An 18,319-nucleotide genomic window follows, 5' to 3' on the forward strand; every position below is an offset into this window, starting at 1 on the left:
CTTTTTCTGATTGACTTACTCCCCATCGTTTTAAAAATTTCTGTTAATCTTATCCATAGCTATGGAAATCTTACTTGGAAAAGATTTTGAAACACTATGTGTGCCATTTCTATAAATAACGTAAGTGGATATTTATATTGATAACAATGCATAGAAATAAGGCTACCTATATATACATGTAAATGGTGATTATCTATGAGTAATTGTTTTACAAAAATGATTTTTTTCCATAGTGGCTTTTTCCTTTTTCGTATTATCCAAACGTTATACCATGAAAACCTATAGTACAAATCAAATAAGGCTTAAGAGATGTTTTAAATATCCAGGTTTATTCAGAAATATTCAAATAAAACCTTCATTTCAAGCTTTACATATTAAACCTAAACTAAAACAGTTTTGTGTTCCTCTTTATCAAGTAAACACTTTAGGATTAATGACATGAAATCTGCATTTCACCTTCAGTACAGTTTCTAAGGAGAGGATTAATGAATGACCCATGAATTCACTGAGATAATTTGTAATCATGCAATCAAGTCATTTCATTTTAATGAAATGGCAATTAAATCTGTTTAACCTTATTTTAAACATAACACCTTAAAACTTAAGTTCAGCTTTTGCTTGCAGAGCTATTTGCTTATACTGGAAAGTGAAAAATGTCATTCTCAGTCTGTCAGCATATATAGTAAACGTCTGGTTTTGTGTAGAAGCATATATTATTTTGATTCTATTCTGTTAAGAATATGTTTTTCTCTATTATCTATTCAGTGAGTATAAATATTGAGTGCCCACTTACTGGCTTAGCTTTGCCATAGCTGATACAAGTTTCTTTGTTTTTAATGGGAATAGGGGCAGGGGATGTTAAAGTTACCAACCTTACTCTTAAAAGGCACACCATTTCATTTTTTTGTTTTTTAAGGCATATACCATGAGAGAACAATTAAAGAGAACAATTTTATGTTACCTATACAGTGGGGTTTTTTAAAGTATAATTAACATACAGTGTTAATAGTTGTAAGTATACAATATAATCATTCGACAATTCTGTACATTACTCAGTGCTCAAGATATCTGTACTCCTAATCCCCTTCACCTATTTTTACCCATACTGCCAACCACCTACCCTCTTGTAACCACCTGTTTATTCTCTTCATTTAAGAGTCTGGTTTTTTGTTTTGATCGTTCTTTCTGTTTATTCCTTTGTTTTGTTTTCCAAATTCCATATATGAGTGAAATTATATGGTATCCATCTTTCTCTCACTGACTTATTTCACTTAACATTATACTCTATAGGTGTATCCATGTTGTCGCAAATAGCAGATTTCATTATTTTTTATGGCCGAGTAATATTCCATGGTGTACATATATTGTACCACATCTTCTTTAATCATTCGTCTATTGAGGGACACTTGGGTCGCCTCCATATCTTGGCTATTGTAAATAATGCTGCAATAAACATAGGGGTGCATATATCTTTTTGAATTAGTGTTTTCATTTTCTTTAGGTTAATACCCAGTAATGGAATTACTGGATCATATGATATTTCTGTTTTTCATTTTGTGAAGAACCTCTATACTGTTTTTCCCCAGTGGCTATACTGGTTAACATTCCTCACAGCAGTGCACAAGGGTTCCTTTTTCTCTACATTCTCGCCAACCTGGTTATTTCCTGTGTTTATGATTTAGCCATTCTGACAGGTGGAAGGTGATATCATTGTGGTTTTGATTTACATTTTTGTGATGAGGAGTGATTTTGAGTGTTATTTCATGTGTCTGTTGGCCAACTCTATGTCTTCTTTAGAGAAATGTTTGTTCATGTCTACTAACATTTTTAATTGGATTATTTGGGGGGGTTTGTTGGTTTGTTGACTTGTATAAATTCTTTACATAATTTGTTTATTGACCCCTTACCAGATACATCACTTGCAAATATCTTTTCCCATTCAGTAGGTTACCTTTTTGTTCTGTTGATGGTTTCCTTTGCTGTGCAAAAGCTTTTTATTTTGGTATAGTCCCAGTTGTTTAATTTTGCTATTATTTCTCTTGCCCAAGGAGACATATCCAGAGAAGTGTTTCTAATGTCAGTGTCAAAAAAGAAATTACTGCCTGGGGGATGCCTGGATGACTTAGTCAGTAGAGCATGTGACTTTTGATCTCAGGGTTGTGAATTTGGGCCCCACGTTGGGTGTAGAAATGACTTTTAAAAAATAAATAAGTAAACTTTTTAAAAAAGGAAGAAATTATTGCATATGGTTTTTTCTAGAATTTTTATGGTTTCAGGTCTCACACTTAGGACTCTAACTCATTTTGAGTTTATTTTTGTACATGATGTTAAGACAATGTTCCTATTTCATTCTTTTGCATGTAGTTGCCCAGTTTTCCCAGGACCATTTGTTGAAGAGTCTGTCTTTTTCCCATTGTATGTTCTTGTCTCCTTTGTCATACATTAAATGACCATATAAATATGGTTTATTTCTGGGCTCTTAGTTCTGTTCCATTGATCCATATATCTGTCAGTACAATATTATTTTGATTACCACAGCTTCATACTATACTTTGAAATCTAGGAATGTGATACCATCAGCTTTGTTCTTTTTCAAGATTGTTTCTGTGGGGTCTTTCGTGGTTCCATACAAATTTTTGGATTATTTGTTCTAGTTCTGTAAAAAATGTTGTTGGAATTTTAAGGATTTCGTTAAATATCGAGGCCTTTTTAGGTAGTATGAACACTTTAACAATACTGGTTCTTCCGATCCATAACCATGGAATATCTTTCTATTTGTTTGTGTCATCTTAGATTTCTTTCATCAGTGTTTGGTAGTTTCAGAGTACAAGTCTTTCACCTTCTTGATTAAGTTTATTTCTAGGTATTTTATTGATGCAATTGTAAGTGAGATTGTTTTCTTAATTTCTCTTTATGCTACTTCATTATTAGTGTATAATAATGCAACAGATTTCTGTATATTTTGTATCCTTTGACCTTACTAAATTCATTTATCAGCTCTAGGAGTCTTGGGGTGGGATTTTCAGGGTTTTCTATATATTATATTATGTCATGTCCAATTAGTGAGTTTTACGATGTTCATCCTTTCCAATTTGATTCCTTTTACTTCTTTTCTATTCTGATTGCCGGGGCTAGGGCTTCCATTACTTTGTTGAATAAGAGTAGTGAGAGTGGACATCCTTGTCTTGTTTCTAATCTTCAAGGAAAAGCTCTGTTTTTCACCACTGAGTATGATGCTAGCTGTGGGTTTTTTATATGTCACGATATGTTCCCTCTAAACCTTTACTTTGTTGAGGATTTATCATGAATGGATGTTGTCCTTTATCAAATACTTTGTTCTGCATCTATTGAGATAATGATGTGGTTTTTATCCTTTCTCTTGTTAATATGATGTATCATGTTGATTGACTTGTAAATATTGAACCACTCTTGCATCCCTAGAGTAAATTTCATTCTGCACTGAATGATTTTTTTGAAGTATTGTTGGATTTTATTTGCTAATATTTTGTTGAGAATTTTTACATTTATGTTCATCAGAGATATTGGCCAGTAGTTTTCTTTTCTTTTTCTTTTTTTTTTTTTTTTGTAGTTTATCTGATTTTGATATCATAGTAGTTGTAGTCTGATACAGTGAACTTGGAAGCTTTCCTTCCTTTTCTATTTTTTGTAATAGTTTGAGAAGGAGAGATATTAACTCTTCTTTAAATGTTTGATAGAATTCCCCTGTGAAGCCATCGGGTCCTGGACTTGTATTTTGGGGGAGCTTTTTGATTAGTAATTTAATTTCATTGCTAGTAATTGATAAGTTCAAATTTTCTGTTCCTTCCTGATTTCATTTTAGAAGATTATATGTTTCTAGTAATGTATCCATTCTTTCCAGATTGTCCAATATGTGGCATGTAATTTTTTGTAATATTCTTTTATAATCCTTTGTATTTCTGTGGCTGTCAGTGGTTTCTCCTCCATTTCTGATTTTACTTAAGTTCTCTCTCTTTTTATGAATCTGGGTAATGATTTATCAATTTTGTTGATCTAGGATCAATCCAGGTTTCATTGATCTGTTCTCTTGTGTTTTCAGTCTCCATTTCATTTATTTCTCCTCTAATATCTATTATTTCCTTTCTTCTACTGGCTTCGGGCTTTGTTCATAATTCTTTTCCTAGCTCCTTTAGGTGTAAGATTCTTCTTTTCCTAGCTCCTTTAGGGGTTTATTTGAAATTTTTCTTGCTCTTTGAGGTAGGCCTACATTTCTATGAATTTCCCTTTAGAACAGTTTTTGCTGCATCTCAAAAATTTTGGACCGTTGGGTTTTCATTTTCATTTGTTTCCATGTATTTTTTTTTTATTTCCTCTTTGATTTCTTGGTTGAGCCATCCACTGTTTAATAACATGTTATTTAGCCTCCGTGTATTCATGTTCTTTTCAGATTTTTTTCTTGTGATTGATTTCTGGTTTTATACCATTGTAGTCAGAAAAGATGCATGATACATTTTCATTTTTTTCAATTTACTAAAATTTGCTTTGTGACTTAACACGTGATCTGTTGTGGAGACTGTTTCATGTGCAATTGAATGTATGTTATACTGTTTTTGTTTTTTGTTATCGTTATACTGTTTTTGGATAGAATGTTCTGAATGTATCTGATAGGTCCATTTGATCCAATATGTCATTTAGATCCAGTGCTTCTTTGTTTTTTGTCTGGATGATCTATCTATTGATGTAAATGGAGTTGCAGTCCCCTACTGTTATTGTATTACTATCAGTTTCTTCTTTGATGTCTCTTAATAGTTACTTTATGTATTTAGGTATTCTCATGTTGGGTGCATAAATATTTACAATTATTATTTCCTATTGTTGGATTGTTCCCTTTATCATTACATAGTGTCCCTCTTTGTCTCTTGTTGCAGTTTTTGTTTTAAAGACTGTTTTGCTTTGCATGACTATTGCTACCCCAGCTTTCTTTTCACTTCCATTTGCATGGTAAATGTGTTTTGTATCCTTTAACTTTCAATCTGCAAAAGTATTTAGGTCTGAAGTGAGTTTCTTGTAGACATCATAGACATGGGGTCTTGCTCTTTATCCATTCATTCAGAATTACTGCTCAAAAATCAGTTTATTGTCTTCTGAGATTTCCCTTCTAACTGTTCTCTGTTGCTGCTTTTAAAATTCTCTTATTATTACTACTTTTAATTACTAAGTATCTTGGTGTGGACCTCCCTGGGTGGATTTTGTTGGGCTCCCTCTGTGCCTTCTGGATCTGGACATCTGTTTCCTCAGATTCAGGAAGTCTTCAGCTATTGTTTCTTCAAATAAATTTTCTCTCCTTTTCTCCCTTATCTTGTTCTGGGATCCCAGTAATCCAAATGTTGTTATACTTGGTGATGTTGCTGACCTCCCTTAACCTATTCTCATTTTTTATTTTTATTTTTGATTTTTGCTATTCAGCCTGGTTGGTTTTCATTACCCTGCCTTCTAGATTACTGATCTATTTTTCTGCATCCTCTAATCTGATTCCCTCTAGTATATTTTTCATTTCAGTTATTTATTCATCTCTTTTTTTTAATTTTCTCTTTGTTGAAGTTCTCATTGAGTTTGTCTAATTTTTTCCCAAGTCCAGTTAGTATCTTTATGACCATTACTTTAAATTCTTTATCCAAATGTATTGCTGATCTCAGCTTCATTTAGCTCTTGCTGCGGTTTTGTCCTTTTCTTTCATTTGGGACATACTCCCTATCTCCTCATTTTGTCTAAATCTCTGTGTTTATTTCTATGTATTGAAAGGTCAGGGCAGCTCGGGTGACTCAGCAGTTTAGTGCCACCTTCAGAGACCCAGGTACCAGTCCCACATTGGGCTCCCTGCATGGAGCCTGCTTCTCCCTCTGCCTGTGTCTCTGCCTCTCTATCTCTCTCTGTGTCTCTCATGAATAAATAAACAAAATCAAGAAAGAAAGAAAGGAAGGAAGGAAGGAAAGAAGGAGGGAGGGAGGGAGGGAGGGAGGGAGGGAGGGAGGGAGGGAGGAAGGAAGGAAGGAAGGAAGGAAGGAAGGAAAGAAAAGAAAAAAGAAAGAAAGAAAGAAAGAAAGAAAGAAAGAAAGAAAGAAAGAAAGAAAGAAAGAAAGAAAGAAAGAAGAAAGAAAGAAAAGAAAAGAAAAGAAAAGAAAAGAAAAGAAAAGAAAAGAAAAGAAAAGAAAAAAGAAAGAGAAAAGAAAGGTCAGCTGTGTCTACTGACCACTGAAACTAGTGGCCTTATGAAGAAGGGGTCCAGTAGTGCCCTGAAGTACAATGTGTCTCGTGTTCACCTGAACCAAGTTCCTCAGGGTATCTCCTCTGGTTATGAGTGCTCTGCTGTTGTATCTGAGCCACTTTTGCCTTCAGTCCTCTCAGCTACCGAGGCCTGCCTTGCATGCTGTGGGCAGGATTCGGTCCCTGTGCTGTTTAGGGCCAAGACTAGGGCCACTGTGGGCTTGCAGTTGGGCAGTTTCAGCAGTCAGACGAGATGCCTGCCCTCAATTTGTCTGACATGGCTGCAGTGATCCAAACTGCAAGGCTCTCTTCCTGTGCTGCCCCTTGAGAGCTTTTTGTTGCTGAGCATGACTGGCTGTCAAATCAGATATCTGCCCCTAGTACATCTGCTGGGGCTGTAGTGAAACTAGTTTGTATGGTTATCTTCCCATCTTCCTAGGGCCTGGGTCACTTTGGAGTGCCTCCCAACCCTCTCCAGGCTCCTTGCAGGATGTGACATGGCAGGAGCCACTTAGGAGGGTTCCCTGTAGCTTTTAAAACATCTGGAATAAGGCAATGAACAAAATTATGAGAAAACTAACATGAGCTTCTTAAGAAATATATTTTCTTTTAAAGTGCTTAACATTCTTGTTTTTAATAGCTCTAGTATTATTTAAGAATATACTCCCAGTTTATTTGTGCTACTTCTGAATGAAGTACTAATATTTAGTCATTGTTCTAAATTCCAAGTCTTTGTGTTCTCAGAGTTCTTTTACTTCTACTGTATCCCCACAGGTATTATTCATTTTAGAGTTTTTTTCTGAAATTTTTAAGTCCAAGCTCAAATGTTTACCTCTGTCAGGATTAATTTCTCCCTCCTGTTTTCATAAGCCCTATTTATACTGCTATTCTAATATGATGTTAGGGCTGAGCATGCCTAATTCAAAGATAGGACCGTGTCTTACTCATAATTACATCACCTACCAGTCACATCCTGGGTTCACAGCATACTATCCTCTGTTACAAATGAGATGCTGGAGTCAAATGTTGTAGATTTCATGTTATATTGTCACATTTTGGAGATGTGTGTGGTGTTTGTGTGGAGATACACTGTGACATGGATATTGATGGGGATTATGTTGCATTAGGGAATCTAAAATACCATTGGAAACTTACTGATGCAAATTCCATAATGTAGTATCCTATAACATGGAATCTATAGCTGTCTATTGAAAGTTTTCTCTGCCAGACATTTTTTTTAATAAGAGAATTTTCAGCTGAGAGGCTCCAATGTGAATCTCCAAAAATTAGTGAATTTAAATAAAGGAAATCAGCCACATTTGCCCATAAATTGGCTTTTTTTTTTTTTTTCAAAGTTTTATTTCAAGGTAACCTACTTTGAATGTATTTTGAATAAACAATAAAAGTAGTAAGAGAAATAGTTGAAGTTCCTTGGGGGGGATGTGACTATATAAGTCAAGGTATTTTAAGTCAGATTGTTACAATTATTTCTGCCAGTATCTGCATTTTTCTTTTCATTTATAGTGGATTATAATTCTCACAAGACTGTTATAAGTCACTTTTCCAGTCTATTAAGAGCTGAGCCCAAATTCTTACACTGCAGTCTATGCTTGTGTATGTGTATGTTCTGAGGTAGTATTTCCAACACAAGAAAAGGTTGTATCTTCACATCTTATTCCTATTCCTGCCTTTTATGTTTCTGGGAATGGAAATGTGTCAATGTATGCTTTGATGATGCTTGGAATTAGAGCGCGAATTTGAAGTCCATGAGATTTAATAAACTGAAAAGAGTTGACTTAATGTTAGACCAAAGAGCAAGAAAAAGTTTCTTCTCCTTATCCTCTATTGGCCTACAAGTTTAAGTATTATAGTATAGAAAATTCATTCACAGAAAAGTTTAGGAAATAGCATATTCTCAATCACTTCATTACTGACTAGGATTAGATTATAAATTTTTTGTACTCAGAAGTCATTTGTAATGTGGTCATAAAGCACTGTTGCCATGGAAATAGCATCATTGTACAAAGTCCTTCACTATTAAATATTTCACTATAACTGGATTTCACTTTGTTGTTGTTAATATGTTGTTTAGTTAACAAATATGCTTTGTATTTCTGTCTTTAGAGAAGGTTGATGCCAGATTTTATTCAGTTATTTAGTCATTGAGCAGAATCATTGAGACTTCTAGGCAACTACAGTGATGCTGTTGTCTATAGTCAAATACCTCAGATGGAATCTTTGCCATTTCTGATGCGTTAGGGATTAATAACAATAAAAATGAAAACTGATATTTATAGGATAGTAAAATACTGTTTTGGTGTTACCATAGAAGTCATTTCACTGATGTTTAGTTGTGGAAGTTTGTTAAGCAATACTATAGTTTGGTTCATCTTTGTAGAAACTTTTTAAATACCCTGAAGCTGGATGGTTAGTTGTATTTATCTAGTTTCTTTAAAAAAAAAAAAAATTTTTTTTTTTTTCTGGTAGCTTCTAATACTTTACGTAAGTTTTGAGATAATTGGTCTACCTAAAGGAATCCTCTTGGGGTAAAGAAACAAAATAAAATTATTCTTTTTTTTTTTTTAATACAATTTTTATTCACTAACTCAAAGCTTATCATTGTGGATTCTTATTTAATAACTGATTAATTCACTTGATAAAAGTAAATTTATACTCTTAATTTACTACTTTAGTTACTAATAGTGCCTTTAGTTTAGAGAAGAGTTGTCCCTTGGATGTCTGATTTGTGACTTCAGGCAAATTACTTAATCTCTTTCAGGATCTGTTTCTCTGTCAAGTGACCTTAAGAATACAATAAGGAGAAATAATCTAAAAATTTGCTAAATAGTCCATTTTCTTTGTGCCCTTGACACAGTCCTGATAAAAGGATTGCTATCTTAATGTGACAACTTTTCTATAAAAGCGTTTCTCCTCTTTCCTACTTTTGGTCTTCAGAATGGCTAGCTTCCTGAGCATGCAGCCTCTAATGTAACATAGGGCACTGTGTTTGGTTTAATGTTCTGTTATCACCAACTCAAAATTCTCAGTAATTTTTAATAAGCAGCCCTGCATTTTCCTCTTGCACCAGGACCAGAAATTTTGTAGCCAGTACTGGTTCTCAGAAGCTAGTTGTCATAATAGTTTGTAATATACACTGAATAGTAGTTGTCTGTGACCATATAAATTTCCTCAACTATAAAGGAAATCTCTACATAAATTTTATCTGAATATATTTTAAATGGAGAAAAATATAGCTGAGAGTTACCCACACAGTAAATCCTTTAAATGTTAACTTTGATAATAGTGGGGTTTTTTAGATTTGGTATTTTAACAATTTTGTCATTTCAAAATACAAAAGTATTTGCTTAAAACACAAAAACATTCTATTAGATGAAAACAAAATAAATTCAAAGCAGAATTTAACTCATTGTGCCATTACAGGTTATCAAGTTATACCCAACCACCAGCAAAACTACCAAGGACTAGTCGGAGTTCAGCAACCCCAGAGTCAGAGCCTAGTTGGTGGCCAACCCAACAGCATTGGAAATCAGATCCAAGGAGTAGTCATCCCATATCCTTCAGTGCCATCATACCAGGTATGTCACTATTGCCATCTTTGGGTGAAGGTGATTTTGAATAAATGAAATGTATATCTATAGTTTATCTCCTCTCTTCTTAATATAGGGAAAATGCTTTGGGATACATAATTTTATAGTCTTAAGAGTTGTATTAGTTATAGCAGCTTTGTTTTACCCTTATCGTATTACTTTATTCATTCACGTCTTTAATTTTTATTAAAAAAAAAATGTGAACTATAATTTGAACCACACTGATAGTGGCAAGTAAATTTTGTTGAGCACTGTCTCTCTTTCAGATGACATAAATATATAATAAGCAAGTATCTTATTCCATTCTTTAGCTTCTTAGAAAGTCTCTTGAGAAAAGAGTGGAATAAGGGAAAATAGGGAGAGGTAGGTATTTAGGAGAATGAGGTAGTGTGTGGACTATAAATCAGTGTTTACAAAATAGAGAAGAATGTTAAGTTTTCCATGCTGGAACTGATCTTTTCCCCACCTCAGTCCCCAAAAAAGAATGGCATATCATGTATTAAAAATGTTATGGATTTTAATTAATAGTTCTAAAGTAGTTACCTATTGTTTCATAAATAAGTCAAATATATTTAGTATTATACGGCACATTTTCACAAATTTGTTTTACTCTTCCTTCATCTTCCTAGAATAACTTGCAAGTTAGTTTGTTTTATTATCTTTATGGTTTTCCATAGCTGAGCCTAATATTAAGAACTCAAAAGACCATTTTCATTCATCTCAACAAGGTAAAGACAATGTAGTTAGAAATATAAATGTACATGTAAACAAGTTGATGATAGTGTATAGACCCATAACTAGAGGGATCATGATACAAAGCCATGAACAGAGTAGGACTTGAACTTCTGTATTAGGTACAGAAGTTCTCTGGAAAGATAAAAACCTTTAATTAGCTCTTAAAATTATGGGCATAAATTGATTAAGAAGAAATCCTGGGGGTGGGGAAGGATATGAGTAAAGATGGTAGCATAATCCATGTAATTCCAGAAATTTAAATTGAAGTTAAATGTAAACTATGTAATTGTCAAAAAAAAAAAAAAAAAAAAACTATGGAATTGTCAAGGACGGTGAGGACTAAGAGTATGTCTAGCTTTCTAGTTTCTTGATAATAATTAGTAACTAAGGGGAAAAAAATCAATCATATATCTAGATTTTGCATCTTTGTTTTCTCTCCCATCTCCCATGCTTCTTATTCCTTATCCTCTGTGCTTGAGCCCAGGCACATGAGACTGCCCATTCCCCACTTTTCTGTAGCTTGATATTAGGCAAGATCCAGTACCAGGCAGGAACCCTCCTTTATCAAGGACCTTGGTTGTGCTACCTAACCCAGTACATTGAGCATCTGTTAGATATCCAGGCACTATGGAAAAAAAGATCTTCCTTTTACCTCTAGGGGCTCACAGTCTAGTGCAAGTAATACAGTTTGTTTGTTTGTTTGTTTGTTTGTTTGTTTGTTTGTTTGTTTGTTAGTTTTAAGATTTTATTTATTTATTCATTCATGAGAAACACAGAGAGGCAGAGACACAGGCAGCGGGAGAAGCAGGCTACATGCAGGGAGCCCGACGTGGGACTCCATCCCGGGTCTCTAGGATCATGCCCTGGGCTGAAGGCAGCGCTAAACCGCTGAGTCACCCGGGCTGCCCAGTAATACAGTTTTTAAATAAATTAGATTGTTAGTGTAGCTTTGTTTTTTTTTAAGCTAGATACTGGAAATGTGTCAGAGCTAAGACAGTAATTTGTATAGCATACTTTTTTATAAGTTATAAATCATTTCTCAAGGTATTTTATATAATCTTCATACTGAGTAGAAAACTATGAGAAGGATGACTCTGTAGAGCAATTAAAGCCTGCTTTACAATTCCTATTATCTCTGATAAAGAGGTTGGGTGGGGGATAAAATGCTGAGTAAAATAGTCAGAAAAATCATCTGTCCTCAGTAGAGTGTATTGGTGGCCATATGTCTCAAATACTGTTCCCTCTCTCTTGCTCCTTCAGTTTTTCTTTACCGCTAAAGATTTGTTCTATATCTTTTTTTTCTTGATTTGTTCTATATCTTAAATCATCTAGATTAAACTGTGTCATTTTCCCTGGATCTGCTTTGCATATATATTAACTTAGATACAATCAGAAATAATACTCTTAGAATGTTACATTCCTTTGGTAGACAGAAAGACTGAAATATGTTTTACAGAGTTGGATAAATCAAACCAGTAACTTTCTCTTTGCAATAATTGAGCCAATTGAAAGTAATTAAGAGATTGCTGTGCATTTTGAAAAGACTAGTTTGCATTTCAAAAACATGTTATATAGGCAAGACTTATTAGAAGTTAATCACCTTGTAAGTCATGGAGGCCAAGTAGAGAGAATCATGAAATGGCTAAAGAGCTGAAGCTCTGGAACCAGAAGGCATAGGTTCAAATATGAACTTACTTGCTTACTGGCTATACAACCTTGGGCAAGTTACTTAACCTCAATTTCCCCATTTATAAAACAGGGGTGGGGATCCCTGGGTGACTCAGAGGTTGAGCACCACCTTCGGCCCAGGGCGTGATCCTGGAGTCCCAGGATCGAGTCCCGCATGGGGCTCCCTGCATGGAGCCTGCTTCTCCCTCTGCCTGTGTCTCTGCCTCTCTCGCTGTGTGTGTCTTTCATGAATAAATAAATAAAATCTTTAAAAATAAAAATAAAAATAAAACAGGGGTGATAAGAGTACCTTCTTAAGGTTATTAGGAAGTCTTAATACTATAACATACATATGATTAGAACAGAACCTGATGCATTGTAATAAATAACTACTCAATAATATTAAATTGCATTAAGATCGCTGTTACTACTGTTATTATTGTACTACTATTGCTAACATCATCATCATCATCATCATCATCATCCTAACCTTCAGAAGCTTTTATCTTGGCCCTATTTACCCAAATCAGTATAATCCACCTGTAATACAGTGGCACATTTATAAGTTAAGGACCCATTACAATATCAGAAGAGCCCTTCATGTCTGTGGTTTCTATTTAAGAAACTTAAGAAGCCAGAGACCTGAAAAAAACCATTATGTTCATGTGGTTTCATAGAAAACAGAATTGAGAGGTCTACTGTTGTAGATCCTGCAAGTAGAGATTACAGTGGAGATAATGCCTCCCATGAGATGGAAGTAGGATCTCATTTTTCACATAAGGAGCTGTTGGGTCTCCCACTAGATTAGTCATTTGCCTAAGGTCACATAGATAGCAAAAGGGTAGAGCCAATACCACCTCTAGATATCTTAAGCTCCAGAACTCATACTTTTCTGGTCCAGTGTATCTCACCACTCCACCTGAGTTTTACTTCACTCTGTGTGAGGCAAAGTATATTATATTACTCTTTCCACATCAGATGATCATCCTTATTTGGAAACTGTTTCTTTCTTAAAACTTTTACTTAAGGATGTAAGTCATATTTTATTTTTATGATGTAATGCATCAAGCCTATTGTTCAACTGATAAATGCCAGCCAAAAAACAGTAGCTGGCTGAAAAGAACAGAAATAAATGGTAGTACTGTGGCTGACGTATCATGATTATTGGCAGTTCAGCTTATTCCTAAATGTTGATACTGGAAAAGTTGATAGAGGTTAGAGACATTATCATTTGCACGGTTTTGAAGAACCTTTTTCACTTTAAATAATCTTTCAAATTTTAGGTTTCACTGCCTCAGAGTTCTCAAGGAATTGCCCATCAGACTTATCAACAGCCTGTTATGTTCCCTAATCAGTCTAATCAAGGATCTATGCCAACAACCGGAATGCCAGTTTACTATAGTGTCATTCCACCTGGCCAACAAAATAATTTAAGGTGAGTACAACTAAGAAACCTAATCCTATAGCTTCTCATTGTTTATCAGGATTATGGTCTGTTGCTAATTTTAACATTGATTAAGGGGCATGGCCTGAAATTATTATCTAAAATAGAATAGAAAAAATAGGATAGAGTCTCCTTTTCTCATAGTTTTTCTAACACAATCAGTGTAAGTCAGACATTTCATATGTAACCTAAAGAAGTCACATCTTCTCTCATGTGCCTAAGGGTAGGCCATTCTCCTCTTAGCCAGAAGGGGTGATAGTTGGCCATAGGCCTTGGAGTTGGAGCATTTAATATTTAAGATTCTTATAGGAGTTGAGGGAAAATGTATTTCTTGTATATGACCTCAGAAACAAAATTTCTTGCTAAAATTTTTTAGGCTCTAGGGAGCTCGTTTATTATCAGTAAGAGGAAGGAGGTATATAGGAGAAGCAAATGATAGTAGTTCTATGTAAAATAAAAGCAAGTCACGAATCTGCTTCTTTAACTACCTTTGCTTGGAAGAGCAGAAGCTCTTCTGATAAGCCAAATGTGATACAAATAATAATCTTCCTTTCTGAATAATGGACTAAAGTTACTCAATTCAAAGTATTACAGCCTTTCATTTATTCTCATGATATCCTTGTAAGGTTGCCAGAGGGACTGCACTGCTCTTTTTAGGAAGGAGGACCTATGTTTTAATTGCTGATAAGAGGTTGGCACTGGTTATGGTTACAGATGATGGTATTTAGGGGTGAGAAAGGGATTGACAGACTTGCTTCATTGAATATACTTGGGAGAGTGGAAACTTGGCTCTTACTTTGTTAGCAAATAGACATGTGCACACACACACAGGAACTCACATATTTCCTCCATCTTGGTTCTCATTTTATTTGTCGTCACACACGCACACAGGACTCACTTATTTCCTTGCCTTTCTGGCTCTGTGTCTGTCACTGATTAAAGAGGCCCAGGCTTTTTAAACAGCAAGTTGGTTGTGAATCATAGGCAACTTTGAAACTTTATATTCTAATGAGCCCCAACTCTTCAGAGGTGGAGCAGCTACACAGTGACAATAGAAATGTATACTGTGTTAAATTTTCCATTGGTTGTGTAAATTTAAAATCTCTAAATAAGGGGGAGATGCTCCCAATCTGAGCCTCTTTTTCTAATTTATGTAAATTTGGGGCCTGTAACACCAGGTCAGGTTCAGAGCTGTTAATAGCAAAATTCTGTGCTAAAGCAGATGAAATGGATGGTGTGAAAATGACTGGATTATCTGCTTTTTGAACCAAAGCGAACTTTTTATCTGAGGGAAAATTACCAAAGAAATCATTCCAGTATAGAGCAGAAGCTAAGAGAAGTTGGTATTAATACAATGACTCATTCAAAATCAAAAGACACCTATTTTTATCGGTTAACTTGTATAGGCTTAGATGCTGGATAGAGGGGCTTTCTTAAAGGAAGGTCAAGCCTAAAAGGACCGATATACAATGGCTTAGACTTTAAATTTTCCCATGTTTGTTATATTTATGGGTACCTTGAAGCAGAAGCGATCTTGTCTCCTTGACTCTTAAGAGAGCTGACCTTGGAAGTGGGTGTAGAGGTGAGAGCCATAGCTCTGTACTGTCCCCTACATTCAATGTTAAGTATGATAGCAGGATCTAAAAGCTGTCAAGTGGAATATAAGAAATAGTGAAAGGGATTATAAGGGAAAGGAGGGGAACTGAGTGGGAAAAATTAGAGAGCAAGACAAACCATGAGACTCCTAACTCTGAGAAACAAAGGGTTGCAGAAGGGGGAGGTTGGGTGGGAGCTTAGGATAACTGGGTGACGGGCACTGAGGAGGGCACTCGATGGGATATGACCACTGGGTGTTATATGTTGACAAATTGAATTTAAATGTTAAAAAATGTAAAATAAATAAAAGCAAGCTGTCAAGTAAGTGCTAATAACTACACCTTGGAAAGAACCATACCAACTTTTAGTTCTTGGGCCTGCTTCTGCAAGAAAATAAAAATTTGAAGAGCTATCCTTGGCTGAAGGAATAACTTCGAAGCCCAGGAATTAAAAGGGAAGTGAGATTACCCTCCAACTTGAATCTCAAGGAAAAGTTATGGGAATTATTCACAGGTTAGGGCTATGACCTGAATGAGTCAGGGAGATTTGAAATACTCCAGCTGTTACTTGACAATAGTGGTTGGTTACTGTGTAACAAACTAGCATTGATCTCTTCCAACTACGAATTACTGAAGTGAGAAATGGAATGGGTTGCAGGTAAAGCAAGGATGTGTATCCTGTCCCACTTGTATTCTGATACCTTTTATGCTAGTTATTAGGTAAGAATACAAGTCCTATGGAATTAATTGAGGATACCTTTGGGTGACTAATGTTCTTTTTCAAAATATAGCAGCATTCTTTTTTTTTTTTTTTTTTAATTTTTATTTATTTACTTATGATAGTCACAGAGAGAGAGAGAGAGGCAGAGACACAGGCAGAGGGAGAAGCAGGCTCCATGCATCGGGAGCCTGATATGGGATTCGATCCCGGGTCTCCAGGATCGCGCCCTGGGCCAAAGGCAGGCGCCAAACCGCTGCGCCACCCAGGGATCCCCTATAGCAGCATTCTTTACAGAAAATTTTGTTTCTGATTCTGGGCAATAATAAAGCAAATTGTTATAATATTTCAGATTTCCAACTTAAAGATCAGCTTATGGCATTTATTAATCAGATCACTACTGTCCAAGGGCTAATAGTATAGAGACTATTCCTTCATAAATCTAGATTTACTAGTTTGTATAAATTGTATTTTATCTTACTTATTGCACTATGTTTACACACTGAGCAGAGGTTTATCTGAATATTCCAGCACCTAGAGCAGGGCCTAGGGTAGAAGGTTGGTAAATGCATACTGAATGAACACACTTCTTTAATGGTAAAGGCCAACTTACACATATGTATGGGTACATACATGTTACTCATTCTCGTTTATGTAGAATTATTGGCTTTAATATTATTATTTTGTTTCTGTAGCCTCTATATACTTTTTAAATTCTTCATTTTTTGTATTACAAAATATACTTGTTGACACAAGTTAAACAATCATTACAAAAATGTGTAAAAACAAAGCTATTCATCACGCCCCGCTCTGCCCTCCCGTCCAGGTAACCAGTGTTCACATGCTAGTATATGTATTCTCACATCCTGACCAAACATATACACATAAAAAAATACGCATATATTGAAATTAGGTGTTAGAGTCTAATGAAATAGATATTATCTTACATTTTTTCTTTAATGTCAGATTAGTAAAATTTAGTCTAAGACATTCTCATTCTGTGTATGTTTGTTCCTTATTTCTTCATGAACATAATTTTACATAAATCATGTCATACAGTCAGTTTTCTTTTGTTCTAACTACTTTCTCTCCCTTGACCCTTTGAATGAGATTATTCCCCATATATACGCATGCTGGGTAACCCATGTTTCCATCCTGGTTTGTATCCCTCCTCACTTTCCTCCTTGCATCTAATCATATGCTAACATAGATAATGGGTATGGAGACACAATTAAGAGTGATTAGCACAGACACAAAATGGAATTTATAAATAAATTTAAATATGAAATGTCTATATCTTGCATTTTTTAAATATACAATCATATCATGTTTGAAATATGAGAGATTTAATCTTTCAAATTTAGTATTACAATCTATAGTTTTTTTCCTGTAGCTTCGTTTGTTTGTTTTATTTTATGACACTGTGCTTGTAACTTCTGCCATTTTCTGAGGATTGTACAAATGCATGCCATATTCCTTGAGGCTCTTCATCATGGAATCTAACTGATTTGATATCAGGTTATGAGGTGATCTAAGTTAGCTACTTTTTTAGTTAACTGAATCTTGTACCTTTAGATGTTAATTGATGGGGGGCATGATATGGTTAGAAAGATGAGCTTTGGAATCAAACAAAGCCTGACTTCAAGCCTATGTGACTTTAGGCAAGTTACTTAGTCTTTCTGCACTTTGGTTTTCTCATTCATAAAATAAGAATACCTCAAAGGATTGGTGTGCGAAATTCCATGTGTTGGAGTTTGTATATGAAAATTATTCTAAAACTTATACTTGCCTGTGTTCTTGAGTAGAGGACACTGAAAATAAAACTTTTTACTGCTGATTCAGAGCCATAATCCTGAGCATTGGTAATTATATTGTGCCCCCACAGAATTTTGAAGAATGTTGGAGATATTTTCATTTACTTTCTTTCTTTGTCAGTTATTAGTGTAAGTGCTTCAAATCTGCAGTGAAGTTACCAGAACTAAGTTTTTAAAAAGGCTTTGAGTTAGATTCTGGAGGCTCTACTGAGTCTGTCCTTGAAGCAGAAAATATTTTTGGGTGTTATTCTCAAGTAAACTAAATATGGTAAAATGTTCATTTCTTTTCTGAATTATTTGTGTTTTCTGTGTGAACAGAACATATTTGTTCTTTTCTGGTATGCCAAGCCAAGACTTCTTAAAAGACACTCCATTTTGTAGATTTTTTAAAAATAATCTCTACTTACCTCACTGAATTTGAATCCTGCATTTTTACCAAACATTAAGCTGAGAAATGAAAAAAGGTATTACATTATCTCTTCAGAATAACTCAC

The 18,319-nt window shown here is 34.8% G+C and overlaps 1 protein-coding gene across 15 annotated transcripts in view; it reads left to right on the top strand.

Moving 5' to 3' along the window:
- Positions 1–18,319, top strand: part of R3HDM1 (R3H domain containing 1) — a 125,759-nt gene that overhangs the window by 67,532 nt on the left and 39,908 nt on the right. For all 15 annotated transcript variants that reach the window (XM_077861498.1, XM_077861499.1, XM_077861503.1 and 12 more), the window contains 2 exons: positions 9,685–9,839; positions 13,538–13,689. In XM_077861498.1, coding sequence (XP_077717624.1) covers positions 9,685–9,839; positions 13,538–13,689 — 307 coding nt within the window. The remainder of the gene's footprint in view (positions 1–9,684; positions 9,840–13,537; positions 13,690–18,319) is intronic.

This window comes from Canis aureus, chromosome 20 (genome assembly GCF_053574225.1).
Source record: "Canis aureus isolate CA01 chromosome 20, VMU_Caureus_v.1.0, whole genome shotgun sequence".
Lineage (NCBI taxonomy): Eukaryota > Metazoa > Chordata > Mammalia > Carnivora > Canidae > Canis > Canis aureus.